At 41.6% G+C, this 17,353-nt stretch overlaps 1 protein-coding gene across 3 annotated transcripts; it reads left to right on the top strand.

Moving 5' to 3' along the window:
* Positions 1–2,066: 2,066 nt before the first annotated feature.
* On the top strand, positions 2,067–13,612 carry C4BPB (complement component 4 binding protein beta). Of its 3 annotated transcripts, XM_067729136.1 has the most exons (7): positions 2,067–2,304; positions 3,057–3,898; positions 4,456–4,626; positions 6,379–6,555; positions 10,321–10,414; positions 12,318–12,441; positions 13,187–13,404. In XM_067729136.1, exons 2-7 carry the CDS (start codon positions 3,841–3,843, stop codon positions 13,256–13,258), a joined length of 696 nt encoding a protein of 231 aa, XP_067585237.1. In that variant the 5' UTR covers positions 2,067–2,304; positions 3,057–3,840; the 3' UTR covers positions 13,259–13,404. The 3 variants fall into 3 exon arrangements, with proteins under 3 accessions (XP_067585237.1, XP_067585238.1, XP_067585236.1); XM_067729135.1 differs by lacking the exons at positions 2,067–2,304; positions 13,187–13,404 and adding an exon at positions 13,411–13,612 and having other exon boundaries at positions 3,389–3,898; XM_067729137.1 differs by lacking the exons at positions 2,067–2,304; positions 4,456–4,626; positions 13,187–13,404 and adding an exon at positions 13,411–13,612 and having other exon boundaries at positions 3,378–3,898.
* Positions 13,613–17,353: the final 3,741 nt, after the last annotated feature.

The following is a 17,353-nucleotide window of genomic DNA, read 5'->3' as shown; positions in this document are numbered from 1 at the left end:
CTTTTAAAAATCTTTTCCCAATTCTCTTAAAATCACACACACACACATCACAGGGTGTGTTCCCCTTGTTTAACTCCCCACAACTCTTCCCCCAGCCTAGGCATCGCGGACTTTTGTTTTTCTACCCCTCCGCCCTCACCTTCTGATCTCTTCCGCTAATTACTGGCCGCCATCCCTTTGTAAAGTAATCAAACCAGTCTGAGTACAACTTCTGCACCTGATTTATTACCCTAGTTCTCCAGGAAACAATCTGGATTAGATTAAATTGTTCAACAGTCTAGAAGGGTCAGTTAATGCTCATTTATTAGTTTATTCAACCTTGGACACCCATAATAAAACATGTAATCCCTTATATGGAATTACAAAATTCAATACGCTTTGAAAACAAAGTTTTCTTTTAATTTATTTGACCATAAAACCTGACCTGAACTTTGTGAGGATATTTATAGTCTATCTATATCCCACTTAGTGTAAATATTTTTACATTTCACGAAGAAAATGTTAGGAAGACAGTATTATAAGCAATATAGTACCTTTCTAAAGTCCTAATCATTCTGAATCTAAAATAAGCCATTGAGACGAAGACTTATTTGCAAATATTTCCTGTAATAATGCTCTATTTTATACTCATGTTTATGTAGCAATAAACAAAATTTTATTTCATTTTTTATTATTTATTGTACAAACATTATGTACACTAGATACTGAGGAACATGTATTCCTCAAGAAATAGAATATGTGGCATGTTAAAAATTACTCAAAACTTGGAACTAGACAAACAGAGATCACTGGAGACATTTTTTTTTTTTTTAAGAGATTTATTTATTTATTTATTTGTTTTTTGGAGGCGTTGGGTCTTCGCTGCTGCATGCAGACTTTTTCTAGTTGCAGCGAGCGGGGGCTACTCTTCGCTGCAGTGTGCGGGCTTCTCATTGTAGTGGCTTCTCTTGTTGCGGAGCACGGGCTCTCGGTGCGCGGGCTCAGTAGTTGTGGCACGCGGGCTCAGTAGTTGTGGCATGCGGGCTCAGTTGTTGTGGCGCACAGGCTTAGTTGCTCCGTGGCATGTGGGATCTTCCCCGATCAGGGCTCGAACCCGTGTCCCCTGCATTGGCAGGCAGATTCTTAACCACTGCGCCACCAGGGAAGCCCTGGAGACATTTTTTATGAATTACTGAGTATTCTCTAGCAGACACTCTCTAGGGATTATTGATTCCATAAGGGTGTGTAATTTTGGTTGACTTTCTATTAACTAGGCTTTTTTACAACTCTCTTATAAGAGTAGAGGTTAATTTGTAGAAAATGGGTAGGAATGCAAATGATTCTTTTCTGAGAACAATGCAAATGATTCCCAATCAGGGCAAAGCAAAAGAATTTTGTCCAGTAGAGATTCAGTTAATTTCCATCAGTTAGAAAATCTGATTTCAAGTATTACAATTTGTTGCCCTGTATATTAACCAGTTTTGCTTCTAGTAGAAAAGTCATTTTAGAATGCCTTTGACTGACTATATATTATATATCTGTTCCTCAAATTCTTCTTTAAATTCACTGTAACATCTTAATGGTTCCCTCATTAATTAATGAGTTGAGTGAAATCTTTGACACTTGTTCATTTTATATTTACATGAATGTCATGTTATTAATTTTTTGAAAATTATACTTTAAAAGATGCTTGCACTGTAGGAGCTCACATATTAGTTGACCAAAGACACAGAAAAACCATAAAAGCAGTATATAATAAGTTATCAGTATGGATTTGAGGGGCTGTGGTAGAGTTTCTGGGTGACTCTTCTTTTCATTTACTCTGCATTGCTTTATTCATTTAGCAGACGATTCTATCAATACTTTTCATTATGCAATGCAGAGGAAGGGAATGCAAACACAGATGAGGCACAATCCCTATTCTAGAGTTGTTGACAGTTGTTAAAGGGGGAACCACAGGTCCCAAATGACGTCATCTGTGCTAAAGTCCTGATACCAAACCTAGATTTAATATTAATACTTGACCTAATTGCGATTTTGACCTTCCCCAGGAATATACTCTTTTTTTTTTTTTTTCCCGGTACGCGGGCCTCTCACTGTTGTGGCCTCTCCGGTTGCGGAGCACAGGCTCCGGACGCGCAGGCCCAGCGGCCATGGCTCACGGGCCCACCCGCTCCGCGGCATGTGGGATCTTCCCGGACCGGGGCACGAACCCGTGTCCCCTGCATCGGCAGGCGGACTCTCAACCACTGCGCCACCAGGGAAGCCCCCAGGAATATACTCTTAATTGGGCCAGTCTGGAATTTTCTGGTCAGCACTAATGAGGTAAGCTGCATGATTAGACTCTCATTTTTTCCCCCAAAGAAGGTGACCTATCCTGAAACAATTCTTCCTTTTCTTTTGCTAGTAACTTCCTTGCCCCACTCTCCTTCTATAAAAACCCTCCATTTTGTACAACTCCTCAGAGTGCCCTTGTATTTACTAGGTGGGATGCTGCCCGATTAATGAATTGTTGAATAAAGCCAATTCGATCTTGAATTTTGTTTTTTAACATAGTCTAGTGTGGCAGAAAGACATGAACAAATCATTACAAAGTAATGATAATGGGGCTTCCCTGGTGGCGCAGTGGTTGAGAGTCCGCCTGCAGATGCAGGGGCCACGGGTCCGTGCCCCGGTCCGGGAAGATCCCACATGCCGCGGAGCGGCTGGGCCCATGAGCCATGGCCGCTGGGCCTGCGCGTCCGAGGCCTGTGCTCCGCAACGGAAGAGGCCACAATAGTGAGAGGCCCGCGTACCGCAAAAAAAACAAAAAAACAAAGTAATGATAATGGATGGGGATGAGAATAACATTAGAGACCTTACTGTGTTTTTATGCCTTTATATTTATTATTATGCTTTATATTTGTTATTTTATTTAAACTTAAGATTTTGTAGGAATTTTACCCCAGTTTTGTAATTGGAGCACAGACAACTAGCTAATGGCTGTAATCATCATGAATAAGAAGCTATGGGAACCCCAAAGCAATTTTATATGCTTCATTCCCAAGACCAAAGCATTCCCCTCATCTCTCTCTTAGCTCATTTGGTTGACTCTGGACTCAGGTCAAATCCTGCCCAGAAGACCACGGAATGGGAAGCCTGGTGCAGAGCTGGCAAATGAGGACATTGTGTTGCTGCAGGACTTTGGAGTCCTTCTCAAGTTTGGAATCCACCAGGACCAGCTCTTTTCTGGGAAGCCATATGGTCTGGAAGGTTGGAGACAGATAAGGCTAGTTGACTTCCTTGAGCTTTTAGACTTCAATGCTGCTTACAGTCTTAGGATACCTGGTATTTGAGAAAGGGGGAGGAGGTAGCACCCAGAGTTGGGTTTTACTTGGGAAAGCACAAGGAATGCACACCTCCACCCCCACCTCCCCGCCTCTACCCACAATGCTGGAGAGAGTTGCGGAAGGTGGACTGTAAACACTGGCAAATATCGACAGATGTGAAGGTCATGGCAAGACCATTTGGCCAAAATCTGTTGGGGAAGGATCAGCCTGCAGTTCAAAGGGACTGGTCAACTGGATTTGCATAAGCAACACTTGGGCTATTTCTGAAACTGAGTTTTAAAACCGGCAATTCTTTTTTATCACCCCTTTGGGTTTTTGCAAAATCCCTCCTTGTACCAACTTCCTTACAGCTACTCTTATTTCCTGTTGTAGAATTTTTTTTCCTTCCAGGGAAGAGAAATCAAGACAACTCCTTCTCTAGGAAGGAGGTGGTTGGTCTGATCTCAAGTGGTGTGAGAAGACCTATTTTGATCTAAACCAGGATCTTAGGCTGGGTTATTTCCAACCCGGGTCAAACAATTTTGATCGCAAGATGTTTTTCTGGTTTATGTGCTGTCTTGTGGATATGTGGCTGATTTCTGCCTCAGATGGTACGTATGCTTTTCTAAACCTCAGTTTGTAAGGCATGTGATATCAGTTTGTGGATTATGAGGCATTCTATCTGGGGTTTTAATGAAACTGAAGTTTATAAAATATATTTCCTTCATTGAAAAATCTCAAATTACTTGGCCTAATGCTCTGAACTAAATAGGGGCATAGTAAATATTTAATGATTTTGCTCTATGAAGTGGGTCATTGTCTGCTACTTTCCCGTTCTGTTCTGGGAACAAAAAATGTACCAATTTCAAAATCTTGAGAGGTCTTATTTATGATAAACTCCAGGACCACTATTTGGAAAGGGGATTGTTTTTTTTAGGAGTGGATAACTTACGGCTGAACTTGAGTAAAACTCCTGTTATTCTTTTGAAAACAAAACTTTGGGAATCCTTGGGCAGGAAGGGATGTGGATGTACATTGACATGGAAGAGTACAAGGAATCAGAATTAATAATCAAGCCAAAAGACACTTGGATGGGGAATCTAGTAAGTGCTTCCTCAGGGCACGTGATATGTCAAACGAATCGTTTTTTTTTTTTCCCCTCCAACAGAGATCTGTCCAGAACTTCCCCCAGTGGACAATAGCATATTTGTTGCAAAGGAGGGGGAAGGACAAATTCTGGGGACTTACTTATGTAACAATGGCTACCACCTGGTAGGACAGAAAACCCTTTTTTGTAATGCATCTAAGGGATGGAATGCCTCTGCTCCAGAGTGCCGCTGTAAGTTTGATCTTTCTGCTACTTTGTTCACCTTGTCATCCCTCTGTATTCTTTCATATCGTACCTCCAGTAGCCCATGGTAAGACTTTATAAGAAAGAAAATTCTCAACTTCTAGTAATACATTTTTAAAGCACTCTAGTTGTGGAACTTCTCTTAGTAGGTACATAATCAGCTCTTAGTATTAATTTAGTTGAATTAGTAGATGCAATCATCCCTAAAAGAAGGAAAGGATTTCTTTTACATATTAAAACTACTTTTTTGGGGGGGGCTGTAATTTGTTTAATATCATATTGCTTTAAAATTTTTAAGTTATGAAAAATTTTAAATATATACAAAAGACAGAACTGTAAAATGAATTCATATGTATGATCAACATGACTTTTTTAATCTACAATTCTGCTTTGCATTATTATTATTTTGAAGTAAATATATCTTATCATTTCATTTCATCCATCATATAATTTTTTTATTTTTATTTTTTTTTGCGGTACGCAGGCCTCTCACTGTTGTGGCCTCTCCCGTTGCGGAGCACAGGCTCTGGACGCGAAGGCTCAGTGGCCATGGCTCACGGGCCCAGCCGCTCTGCAGCATGTGGGATCGTGCCAGACCAGGGCACGAACCCGTGTCCCCTGCATTGGCAGGCGGACTCTCAACCACTGCGCCACCAGGGAAGCCCCCTAATTTTTTTTTTTTTATAGATTTATTTTATTTACTTTATTTTTGGCTGCATTGGGTCTTCGTTGCTGCACGCGGGCTTTCTCTAGTTGTGATGAGTGGGGGCTGCTCTTCGTCGTAGTGTGCAGGCTTCTGTTGTGGAGCACAGGCTCTAGGCGCACGGACTTCAGTAGTTGTGGCATGTGGGCTCAGTAGTTGTGGCATGTGGGCTCAGTAATTGTGGCTCGCGGCTCTGGAGCGCATGCTCAGTACTTGTGGCGCATGGGCTAAGTTGCTCCGCAGCACGTGGAATCTTCCTGGACCAGGGCTCGAACCCGTGTCCCCTGCATTGACAGGTGGATTCCTAACCACTGCACCACCAGGGAAGCCCCATCATATAATTTTTGAAATGGGAAAATTTATGTTCTCAATTTACAAATGTGATAACAGAAATCTAAGTGATTTGTTCAGGTTCATAAAACTCATTTGTGGTGTCTGTAGAGATGGAGAATAATTAGTCCACATTCTCTTTATTAATACTGTTTTTAGGAATAGCTGGATTAGTTCTCCTTTAAACCTAGAGTGTAAAGTTCTCCTTTATACCTAAAGCACACCTGTATATTTATCCTTTATTCATACAACCAAATTCACATCCCTTTGTATTCTCCTGTTTTTCTACCTGGGCAGAACAAAAGAAAACAAAGCAAAAAATGATGACTAATGTGTGTATTTGACAGGATGAAAGGGAAGGAAACATTTGCCTCAAACATGGGCTCAAGAATTTTGAGCAATGCTTAACATAAGAGAATGATGAACATGCTATTGGTAATTTCCAATTACATGCTTAATTTTAGTAAGTTCAAATGTCAGTTGTCACTCTTGTGCATGATCAAGACATTTTCTACCACAGTTAAGGGCAACCCAGTCTTTTCTCATTCTGCATTGATATGGTTTCGTACCATGTACCAGTCCATATTAAAAGGTGCAGTTTTACTTTCTCATTTTCAATTTTCTTGATGAAGCCTGAGGAGGTCTAGCCTTTGCTGTGGTAGGTTTCCACTTAGCCCTTTCAGATCTCTGCCTGTTTTCTTCTTCAGTGGGCCACTGTCCTGACCCTTTGCTGGTGAATGGTGAGTTTAGTTCCTTGGAGCCTGTGAACGTGAATGACACTCTCACGTTTAAATGCAATGAGCATTACGTCCTCAAGGGCAGCAATTGGAGCCGGTGCCTAGAGAACCACACCTGGGTGCCTCCCTTTCCTGTCTGCAAAAGCAGTAAGTATAAGAGAAAAAAAGGGTAAATCCCAAAGATACTGATCGCCAGTAAAAGTCTAGCCATTCACCACATGCCCACAACGCTGTCCTCTTTTTTGTATCTAGAAAGGGTTTAGGATCTAGCAGGCAGCCAAGAAAGAGCCAAGCTCAACACAAGCAATGCATTCTAATGCAATGATCAGCACCCAAACAATAAACAACACCCGCCCCCCCCCCCCCCCCCCCCCCGCCAAGTAGGATTCCTGTACTACTAGGGTAGTTTGGGACATCCAACTATATTTTTTTAAAATTTCAAGATTATGTGATAACTTTTTTTTTGAAAGATAAACAAAAAAAGGGGGAAAAAAGACCATAACTCATCATTGCAAAATTACATAGAATAAGAGTTGAAAATACCTCCTTTTATCACTATAGTTCATAGCTCTCAGAGGTAATTAGTTGGATGTGTTTAATGACTTTTTATTATGTTTACACAGATATTTTAAATAAATGCACACACACATACCAACACACATATATACCTACAAAGATGGGACTTTGCTATACATATTTTTTAAATAGCTTCTTTTTTCATATAACAATATACATGGGAATCTTTTTCAGATCGGTATGTATAGCTCTACCTCCTGCTTTTTAACTACATGTGGATATGCCATGATTTATTCCATATCTCTCATATTGATGAACATTTATTATACTTCCATATTTTTGCTATTACAAACAATGATGAAATGAATGTTATTGTATATATATATATGTCTATACACATACATCTTTATGTCTATGCTACTATTTCTATAGGATAGAGTCCTAGAATGATTGGTGAGTCATAGGATATTATTTGCAAAATATACCTGAAAAATCCAAGAAATTCTACTAAAGACTTCATTCTTGGATACAAAATAAATATTGAAAAATCAACAGTTTTCACTTTCTAGTAATAGTTATCAGATGGATATTGAAATGTAAAAATAATTCCATTCATGACACCTATAGGAAAATTTACCAAAGGACATAAAATAAGACATGACTAAAAGAAAAGATCCTGGATGGGCAGACTTGGTATTACAATGCACTCCTAACCAGAATTTTAAATTAAAAAATAGGAAACAAAAAATTAATTTTAAAATCTCATTTGGAATGGTACACATCTAACATTGCAAATTTATTTATTTCAATACTTTAATTTTTAGAGCAGTTTTACGTTTCTAATAAAATTGAGAGGAAGATACAGAGATTCCCCCTATTGCCCCTGTTCCCACATATGCACAGCCTCCCCCCTGCCCCCCCCCCCCATTATCAACGTCACTCACAAGAGTGGTACATTTGTTACAATTGATAGGCTTACATTGACACATCATTATCACTCAAAGTCCATAGTTTACCTAAGAGTTCACTCTTGGTTTTGTACATTCAATGGATTTGGACCAATGTATAATGACATATGTACATCGTTATAATCTCATACAGAGTATTCTCACCACCCTAAAAATCCTCTGTGCTCTGTTATTTATCACTTTACTTCCCCCACCCCTCTCAACCACTGATCTTTTTATTGTTTCCATAGTTTTGCCTTTTCCAGAATGTCATACAATTAGAATCATACCTTGTGTGGCCTTTTCAGTTTGTCTACTTTCACTTAGTAACATGCATTTATGGTTTCTCCATGTCTTTTCATGGCTTGATAGCTCATTTCTTTTTAGTGCTGAATAATGTTTCATTTCTGGCTGTACCACAGTTTACTTATCCATTCACTTTCTGAAGGACATCTTGGTTGCTTCCAAGTTTTGATAATTATGAATAAAACTGCTAAAAATATCCATGTGAAGGGTTTTTTTCTATGATGTAAGTTTTCACCTTCTTTGGGAGTTAGATCATGTGGTCAGAGTATATTTAGTTTTGTGAGAAACCACCAAACTGTCTTCCAAAGGGGCTCTACCATTTTGAATTCCCACCAGCAATGTATGAATACTGCTGTTCCAAAACCTTCCCAGCATTTGGTGGTGTCAGTGTTCCAGAGACTGACTATTCTAATAGATGTGTAATAGTATCTCACTGTTGTTTTAATTTGCATTTTGCTGATGACATATGATGTAGAGCATCTTTTCATATGCCATCTGTATATCTTTGGTGAGGTGTCCATTTGGGACACTGGAGTTCCTTAATCAACTCATTGAAATTCTTTTTCCTTTCTTCCACACAACTTTTGAACTCAGGTTTTGATCTTTTAAAAGTTATTTATTAACCGCTCAAGTAATACATCTCTGTTGTGGAAAAATACAGAAAATAAAAGAAGAAAACATTTAATTACCTACAAACCTACCACCCAGAGATAACAGAGTACTTCGGTATATAATTTTCAGACTTTTTTTTTTCTGTTCATATATGTTGGTATGTGCCTGTGTTTTACAAAAATAGTATTATATTATACATGCTCTTTTATGCTTTGCTGTTTTAGTTATCTGTTTTGAAGACTTTGTGTTTCAGTAAATACATAATTATTCTTAATTTAGCTGTTAATCTTTTTTTTGTGTGTGGTACACGGGCCTCTCACTGTTGTGGCCTCTCCCGTTGCGGAGTACAGGCTCCGGACGCGCAGGCTCAGCGGCCATGGCTCACGGGCCCAGCCGCTCCGCGGCATGTGGGATCTTCCCGGACCGGGGCATGAACCCGTGTCCCCTGCATCGGCAGGTGGACTCTCAACCACTGGGCCACCAGGGAAGCCCAGTTGTTAATCTTGATCAACAAGTTTAGACTCATAACCTCAGAGCTGGAAGGGACCTTAGGGATAATATTATTTAGCCTGCTCATCTTATAGATTAAGAAGGAAGCTGAGGACTTTCCTGGTGGCGCAGTGGTTAAGAATCCACCCGCCAGTGCAGGGGACATGGGTTCGAGCCCTGGTCCAGGGAGATCCCACATGCCGCGGAGCAACTAAGCCCATGCACCATAACAACGGAGCCTGCTCTCTAAAGCCCAAGAGCCACAACTACTGAGCCCACGTGCTACAACAACTGAAGCCTGCGGGCCTAGAGCCCATGCTCCACCACAACAGAAGCCACTGCAGTGAGAAGCCTGCGCACTGCAGTGAAGAGTAGCCCCCGCTCGCTGCAACTAGAAAAAGCCTGCGTGCAGCAGTGAAGACCCAATGCAGCCAAAAGAAAAATTAATTAATTAATTAATTTTAAAAAAAGAAGGAAGCTGAGAAAGGTAAAATGGCTTATTTCATGCCATTGGTCAGTGGAAGAGCCAAAACCAAAACTCACAACATCTAGTACCTTGTCCAACTCTCTTTCCATAATTTTACAGCTTCATTCTCTTTCCTCGCAGCTCTGTTCTCCGTTTTTTGCTGAATCCCTCATATGGTACAACTGTCACACAGGGGTAGTAAACCTCCATTTGAGCTCATGCTATTTACTGTTTCAGGAGTTACTTCTTCCATCTCTACCTATAGCCTAATTTTTCCCTTCTTGTACACTGACAATTAGCATCTCTACAACTTAACCTTCCTTTCCTCAAGTTCCTGCCAATCACAGAGTACTCTCACATCACTAATGACTCAGAGAATGAGCCAGGGGAGGGAGTCTTTCTCATGGATAAATATGATTTGACCAGAAGGAAATGAATGGAGAACATGTCCCAGATCCCACATGGGCTTGTGAAGGTGGCAGGCGCTGGACTACACAGTTGCACTTAGGGCCCTGGCGTTGTTAATTGAGCATTTCTGGACTTCACAGCTGTCATTCTTATACTCCTGTCTCTCAGGAGACTGTGGCCCTCCTGAGAATCCAACTCATGGCTATTTTGAAGGAACAGATTTCAACTCGGGATCTACCATTACTTATTACTGTGAAGCGAGGTAAGTGTATTGCAGCATTTTAAATATGAGACCTTGCCCATTGACTAGTAGCCTTGTTTTGGAAAAGACCCAGTCTATCTCCACCTAGTCCCCTGATTACTTAGCACATTCTGATATATATTTTTTTGAATTGATTTTTAAACATTTTTTTAAATTAATTAATTTATTTTTGGCTGCGTTGTGTCTTTGTTGCTGTGCGTGGGCTTTCTCTAGTTGCAGAGAGCGGGGGTTACTCTTTATTGCAGTACGTGGGCTTCTCGTTGCGGTGGCTTCTCTTGTTGCTGAGCCCAGGCTCTAGGCCCGCGGGCTTCAGTAGTTGTGGCACGTGGGCTCAGTAGTTGTGGCTCGCAGGCTCTAGAGCGCAGGCACAGTAGTTGTGGCTCATGGGCTTCATTGCTCCGCAGCATGTGGGATCTTCTCGGACCAGGGCTCGAACCCGTGTCCCCTGCATTGGCAGGTGGATTCTTAACTACTGTGACACCAGGGAAGTCCTACACATTCTGATTTTGAGAGCTGCTTTAGCCCACTGCCAGCTCTCCCCAAGCCCTAGAAGACAGACTGATCCTCCTGTTTATCCTAATAGAAGTATCACTCTTTTTTCTCTTAGCTAAGACAAGATAAAATATTTAAAATGTATGTTTTTCTGGGGCTTCCCTGGTGGTGCAGTGATTAAGAATCCACCTGCCAATAAAGGGGACATGGGTTCGAGCCCTGGCCCAGGAAGATCCCACATGCCGCAGAGCAACTAAGCCTGTGCGCTACAACTACTGAGCCTGCGCTCTAGAACTTGTGTGCCACAACTACTGAGCCCATGTGCCACAACTACCAAAGCCCGTGCATCTAGAGCCTGTGCTCTGCAATGAGAGAAGCCACTGTGATGAGAAGCCCACACACCGCAACGAAGAGTAGCCCCTGCTCGCTGCAACTAGAGAAAGCCTGTGCACAGCAAAAGACCCAATGCAGCCACCCCCCCAAAAAAAAATGTTTTTCTAAACAGTCTCAGTCCCAGAACAAAAAGTCAAAAAAACCCCACAGAATATATGGAAGTACAGAAATAGAATTATTTAGAATAGAGAGTCTTAGGACATAGTAATTAAAGTCTAACCTTAACTTAGACTGCCTGGTCACCTGCTTACAGATCTCCTAACATTTTCTTTTCCTGGCCTCAATCTTATTAACCCAGAGTCATGTGACCTCACTGGCATTTCAATCTCATTATTTACCTCCAATGCATTTTGCCATCAACTCTCATGTTTTTCTGATTAAGAGCTGAGGCTCCTTTTAAGCAGTTCCCCAAGATTTATTTCAAGGCTGTCTCTAGCTTTCTACTCCTTTTTAGAGCATAGATGACAGATGCTTTTTTTTTTTTTGCGGTACGCGGGCCTCTCACTGTTGTGGCCTCTCCCGTTGTGGAGCACAGGCTCCGGAAGCGCAGGCTTAGCGGCCATGGCCCATGGGCCCAGCCGCTCCGCGGCATGTGGGATCTTCCTGGACCGGGGCACGAACCTGTCTCCCCTGCATCGGCAGGTGGACTCTCAACCACTGCACCACCAGGGAAGCCCGACAGATGCCTTTTTAAAGTACTGAACAATGAAGAGGTTCCTCCCTCACCCTTCCCACCCAAAAACTGTGTGTGTAAAAACACATATTTAGAATTTTTCACTCCTCCATGTCTTACAGTCTGACTCATCACTTGGGTCCTCTCCGCCCCCAGGAGAATGATTTTACTTTATGACTGCTTTGTAATATTGAGATAACTTAAGCATGCATTAGGGCTCTGGGGCAGAAAAGTAGATTCTATTACAGTGTGAAATACTGAAACACTGTTACATAAAACCAGCTTTAGTTGCCCAGTTCAAGAAGTGGAAGTGTAAACGTTGTTGCCATTCTTACTTGCGTCCAGGTACTACCTGGTGGGCACACCCCAGCAACAGTGCATTGATGGGGAGTGGAGCAGTACCCTTCCGGTCTGTGAGTTGATCCGAGAAGCTCCCAAACCAGCTGAGTTGGAGTTGGAGAAGGCACTGGTAAGAGTGGGCTCTTTTCTGTCTTATTCACAGCTGTGCCTCCAGGGCCTGGTGTCGCTCTTGGCATACGCTCAGTAAATAGCTGTTCTATTTGGAATGTCTTTGAATGGATTGGTCTCGGCCTGATTGTAGAGTGGGGCCTATAAACTAATAACTCATGTTTTTGTATATGAATTTCCATTCTCCACCATCGTTAATACCTCATGAGGCCCTTTTGGTAGGGGTTGTTGTCTCATGTGCTTTAAAGAGCAAGGTAGGGCTTCCCTGGTGGCGCAGTGGTTGAGAGTCCGCCTGCCGATGCAGGGGACACAGGTTCGTGCCCTGGTCCGGGAAGATCCCACATGCCGCGGAGCGGCTGGGCCTGTGAGCCATGGCCGCTGAGCCTACGCGTCCGGAGCCTGTGCTCTGCAATGGGAGAGGCCACAACAGTGAGAGGCCTGCGTACCGCAAAAAACAAAATAAATAAAGAGCAAGTTACATAAACTTATGTCTTAGACTTGGAAGTATTGCTGCAAAAAGTCTCAAATTTTTCTAGACTTCAAAAAAAAAAATCACAAAAATGCTGAACAGATCCATTTTCATTGAGACTCCTCTCTTAGTCTATATTTATTACTGGGATGACAAGTAGATTTAAGCCACTAAATTTTATTTTCAGAAAATAAAAAAGTACCTCAGGGGCAGGCAGTGATAACTTCCCCCAAGACACACCAAGTTGCAAGATTTTATATATATCTCTGTACCCCAGGGAGAAGAGAGGGACACTTGGCAGCATCCTGAAAGGGGCCCTAGGCAGCCCCCAACCAACCTGCAAATTTAAATGATTCATCATGTTGAAGACCCAGATCTGTACTGAAGCTAGCCTTGTTCTGAGCCCCCATTTGGGCACCTAAGCACTACTCATTAGCTTCCGAGTGTAGAGCTGAGTCTCAGTTCTTAAATTGTTAACTTCAAAAAATGTTCTTTCTTCAGCTTGCCTTTCAGGAGAGTAAGGAACTTTGCAAAGCCATAGTGGACTTTACACAAAGATTAAAGAAAAGTGGCTTAACGATGGAGAAAGAAAAATTTTCTCTGGAAATAAGGAAAGCTGAGTTGAAGACAAAAATGTTGCCCTGACATTGTCTGAGCAGACTGAGTAATAGAAATACTCCTATGAATAAAATTTCCTCTTGGCTCTGAAATTGGTTTCAGATTTTTCTTTCTTTGGGCCGAAATGCAACTTCATAGTAACCAGCTGCAGTTGCATGACGCATGGGGTGTGTCTGTGTGTGTGTGTGTGTGCGTGTGTGTTGGATGTAGAATGATCAAGTGTGGTGATTGTCTAAGACCAGAATTAGAAACGCATTAATGGGAAGGGAAAGGTTTAATTTCCTGTCTGAAAGAGAATGGGAAGCTCAGATCACAGCTAAGGTACATGCCTTATTTTTTTTCTCTTTTCTTTTTTTGGCAGTGCCGCACGGGTTGGGGGAATCTTAGTTCCCCCATCAGGGATTGAACCTGGGCCCTTGGCAGTGAAAGCATGGAGTACTAACCACTGGACTGCCAGGGAATTACTGTTTCATTTTTTAATATGAGATGCAAATTATTAACAAAAATTAACCCCCAATTAACCAAAACTTATGAGGCAAAAATTAATGTCTCATTTTGGGAAAATAGGCTCAGAACAGCTATAGCCTTAAAATGACTTATGGAGACAAAAGTAGAGTTAGAACCCAAACTCTCGCCTGGATCTCCCAGACATCCTGTTTATAAAACCAGGTTTCCAAACCTTCTGTGGTAATATTGCTCACTGCCTTTTGGATGAAACTTAGCCCTCAATTTGAGATGTTGCAACACATATGAATATATTTTCTTTTTTTTCCTTTTTTTTTTTGCGGTACGCGGGCCTCTCACTGTTGTGGCCTCTCCCGTTGCGGAGCACAGGCTCCGGACGCGCAGGCTCAGCGGCCATGGCTCACGGGCCCTGCCGCTCCGCGACATGTGGGATCCTCCCGGACTGGGGCACGAACCCGCGTCCCCTGCATCGGCAGGTGGACTCTCAACCACTGTGCCACCAGGGAAGCCCTGAATATATTTTCTTATTCTTTTTTCAGAGGACGAAAGAAATAAGAATCCTTAGGTTTTCTTGTCAAGATTTTATACTGATCTGGTATGACAAGCTTCTCCCATCTCTGACTCTGACCTCTACTCCAAATGCATAGGAACTCTTGGTAAAATACAAACAAAATACAGAAAAGAGCCTGAAATAATGGAAAATCTCTAGGGGAAGTTATGAGGGAGAACAAGAAACAGCCTCTCGGGTAGCCTACAGTCTGTTAATAGACACATATATACATATCATTAATTCAGTGTGTTTAGAATGAAGCAAACCCCTCTCATGAAAACTGCTATGGGCGCTTGCATGGGAGGAGGCTGACTTCTGTCTTAAGAGGAGGACGAGGCAGGAAAATGGTCAAGGTAGATGGCACAGTATTTTTTTTTTTTTTTTTTTTTTTTTTTTTTTGCGGTACACGGGCCTCTCACTGCTGTGGCCTCTCCCCTTGTGGAGCACAGGCTCTGGACGCGCAGGCTCAGCAGCCATGGCTCACGGGCCCAGCCGCTCCGCGGCATGTGGGATCTTCCCGGACCGGGGCACGAACCTGTGTCCCCTGCATCGGCAGGCGGACTCTCAACCACTGCGCCACCAGGGAAGCCCAAACGGCACGGTTTTTTGGGTCCTTGAAAGTGATTACGATTTAGAGACAAAGATTAGGGAGAAGGATATTCCAAGTGGAAAGAAGATTTGAGAAATGTAGTAAAAAGTCATAAGCTTTTTTTTTTTAATTGAAGTAGAGTTGATTCACAATATTATATTAATTTCAGGTGTACAACATGGTGATTCAATTGTTAATAGATTATATTCCATTTAAAGTTACAAAAAAATAATGGCTATATTTCCACGCTCTGTACAATATATCCTTATTGCTTAAATATTTTATACATAGTATTTTGTACTTCTTAATCTACTACCCCTATCTTGCCTCTTCCTGCTTCCGTCTCCCCACTGGTAGCCACTAGTTTGTTCTCTATATCTGTGAGTCTGTTTCTGTTTTGTTATATTCATTCATTTATTTTATTTTTTTAGGTTCCACATACAAGGGATAACATAGAGTATTTTTCTTTCTCTGCCTGACTTATTTCACTAAGCATAATACCCTATAGGTCCAACCACATTGTTGCAAATGAGAGTCATAAGCTTTTTAACCAAGTAAATGGTTACTCCTACTCCTACGATTAATCTAAATTGACCAAAATTTCATTCATAGTGATAGAGTGGCATGGACATATATACACTACCAAACGTAAAATAGATAACTAGTGGGAAGCAGCCGCATAGCACAGGGAGATCAGCTCGGGGGTTTGTGACCACCTAGAGGGGTGTGTTAGGGAGGGTGGAAGGGAGGGAGACGCAAGAGGGAAGAGATATGGGAACATATATATGTATAACTGATTCACTTTGTTATAAAGCAGAAACTAACACACCACTGTAAAGCAATTATACTCCAATAAAGATGTTAAAAAAAAAGGCCAGTTTATGGAGGCTTTTAAATGGCAAGTTAGAGAATTTAAGCTTTATTTTGTAGGCAGTGAGTAGAGATGGAAAACTTTCAAGCAAGGAAGTGATAAGGACAGAACATAGATTTCTCTCACAACAGTATGTAGGACAGGTGTAGTAGGAAAAGAACTGAGACAGAGAAACCAATGAAAGATCTATAGCAATAGATCCACCCGAGAGACAATGATGACCTGAACTGGTTTGATGACATTAGAAATAGAAAAGAGACAGCAGATTTGAGAGACATTGCAAGATCAAAACATCTTGTTGACTGATTGAACGTTGGAGGATGAGGGAGATGAAGTGTTTAAAGGTGAGGCTGAAATTCCATTCCAGGAAGCCTGGATTAATCTTGGGGTCAGAAGGTAAAGTTTCTGGGCAGGAAATGAGAAGTTGTCCTTTGTTGAGTATAAAGGTGCAATGAAAAATGTAAGCCTGAGTTTAGGAGAGTAATGAGAGATAAAGATGTAGTTATGGGGTAGCCCTCTTATAGGGAATAGTTAAAGCCACGAGACCAGGTAAGATAGATGTAAAGAGAAACATTTTTAAAAGGAAGGACTTGGGATTTATCTATATTTAGGGTTGAAAAGTAGGAAGACAGGTAATAACAATGAAAAAAGAGCAGTTAGTAAGATAGGAAAATCAGGAATGTTTAGGGTAATGGGAGCCAAAGGAGAAGAGAGTTTCAGAAAAGAGATGATCTGCAGCATTAGAGGCTGCCGAGAAGTCATAAGTGTTGAGTTAAAGAAATTGTTGATTTGGAGACAAGGGCGCACCTCACAGAGGTGTGTCAGTAAAGGTGGGAGGAAGCCAGATTGAAGACCACAATGGGAGGGGTGGGGAGTGATTATAGAGAAAAAGTAGGCAGGAAACATAGGAGATTCTTTTGAGCCGTTCAACATCTCACAACAGAAGAAAACTTGAATTTGAAGTTTTGGCAAGACTGAGGGAACATTTCAGGATGGAAGATACATTGAAAATAAGGAAGGAAAGAAAAGAAACCTCTTCTGAAACAGGAGTGAAGAGGGAAGACAATCTGAGGCAGATAGAAGCTAACGTGGAATGATTTCTTAGTAAAGTAGGAGGCAAGATCATCTGCTGAGAGTAAGACAATTTGGTGACCTGGAGAGAAAAATCTGGAATAGTCACTATGGCAAGTAAAGAAAAGGATTCCAGCTGATTGAGAAATGGTATTTGAAGACCCAGCTTTAAAGGTTATATTTCCTCCAACTTCGTTCTCAAGACTGCATAGTTTTGTATCCTCTTTTATACTCATTCTTGTCAAATCAAAAATCAGCAAATCAGCCTCCCCTTTGTGAC

Source organism: Pseudorca crassidens, chromosome 2, assembly GCF_039906515.1.
Source record: "Pseudorca crassidens isolate mPseCra1 chromosome 2, mPseCra1.hap1, whole genome shotgun sequence".
NCBI lineage: Eukaryota > Metazoa > Chordata > Mammalia > Artiodactyla > Delphinidae > Pseudorca > Pseudorca crassidens.
The sequence above is the reverse complement of the archived record's forward strand: the minus strand, read 5'-3'. Positions and strand labels throughout refer to the sequence as shown.

Excerpts from the sequence above, each read along its gene's own strand:
- C4BPB (XM_067729135.1), top strand. The coding sequence starts at position 3,841 with ATGTTTTTCTGGTTTATGTGCTGTCTTGTGGATATGTGGCTGATTTCT. Across the intron at positions 3,899-4,455 it reads GCTGATTTCTGCCTCAGATG|AGATCTGTCCAGAACTTCCC; the intron begins GTACGTATGCTT and ends CCCCTCCAACAG. Across the intron at positions 4,627-6,378 it reads CTCTGCTCCAGAGTGCCGCT|TGGGCCACTGTCCTGACCCT; the intron begins GTAAGTTTGATC and ends TTTCTTCTTCAG.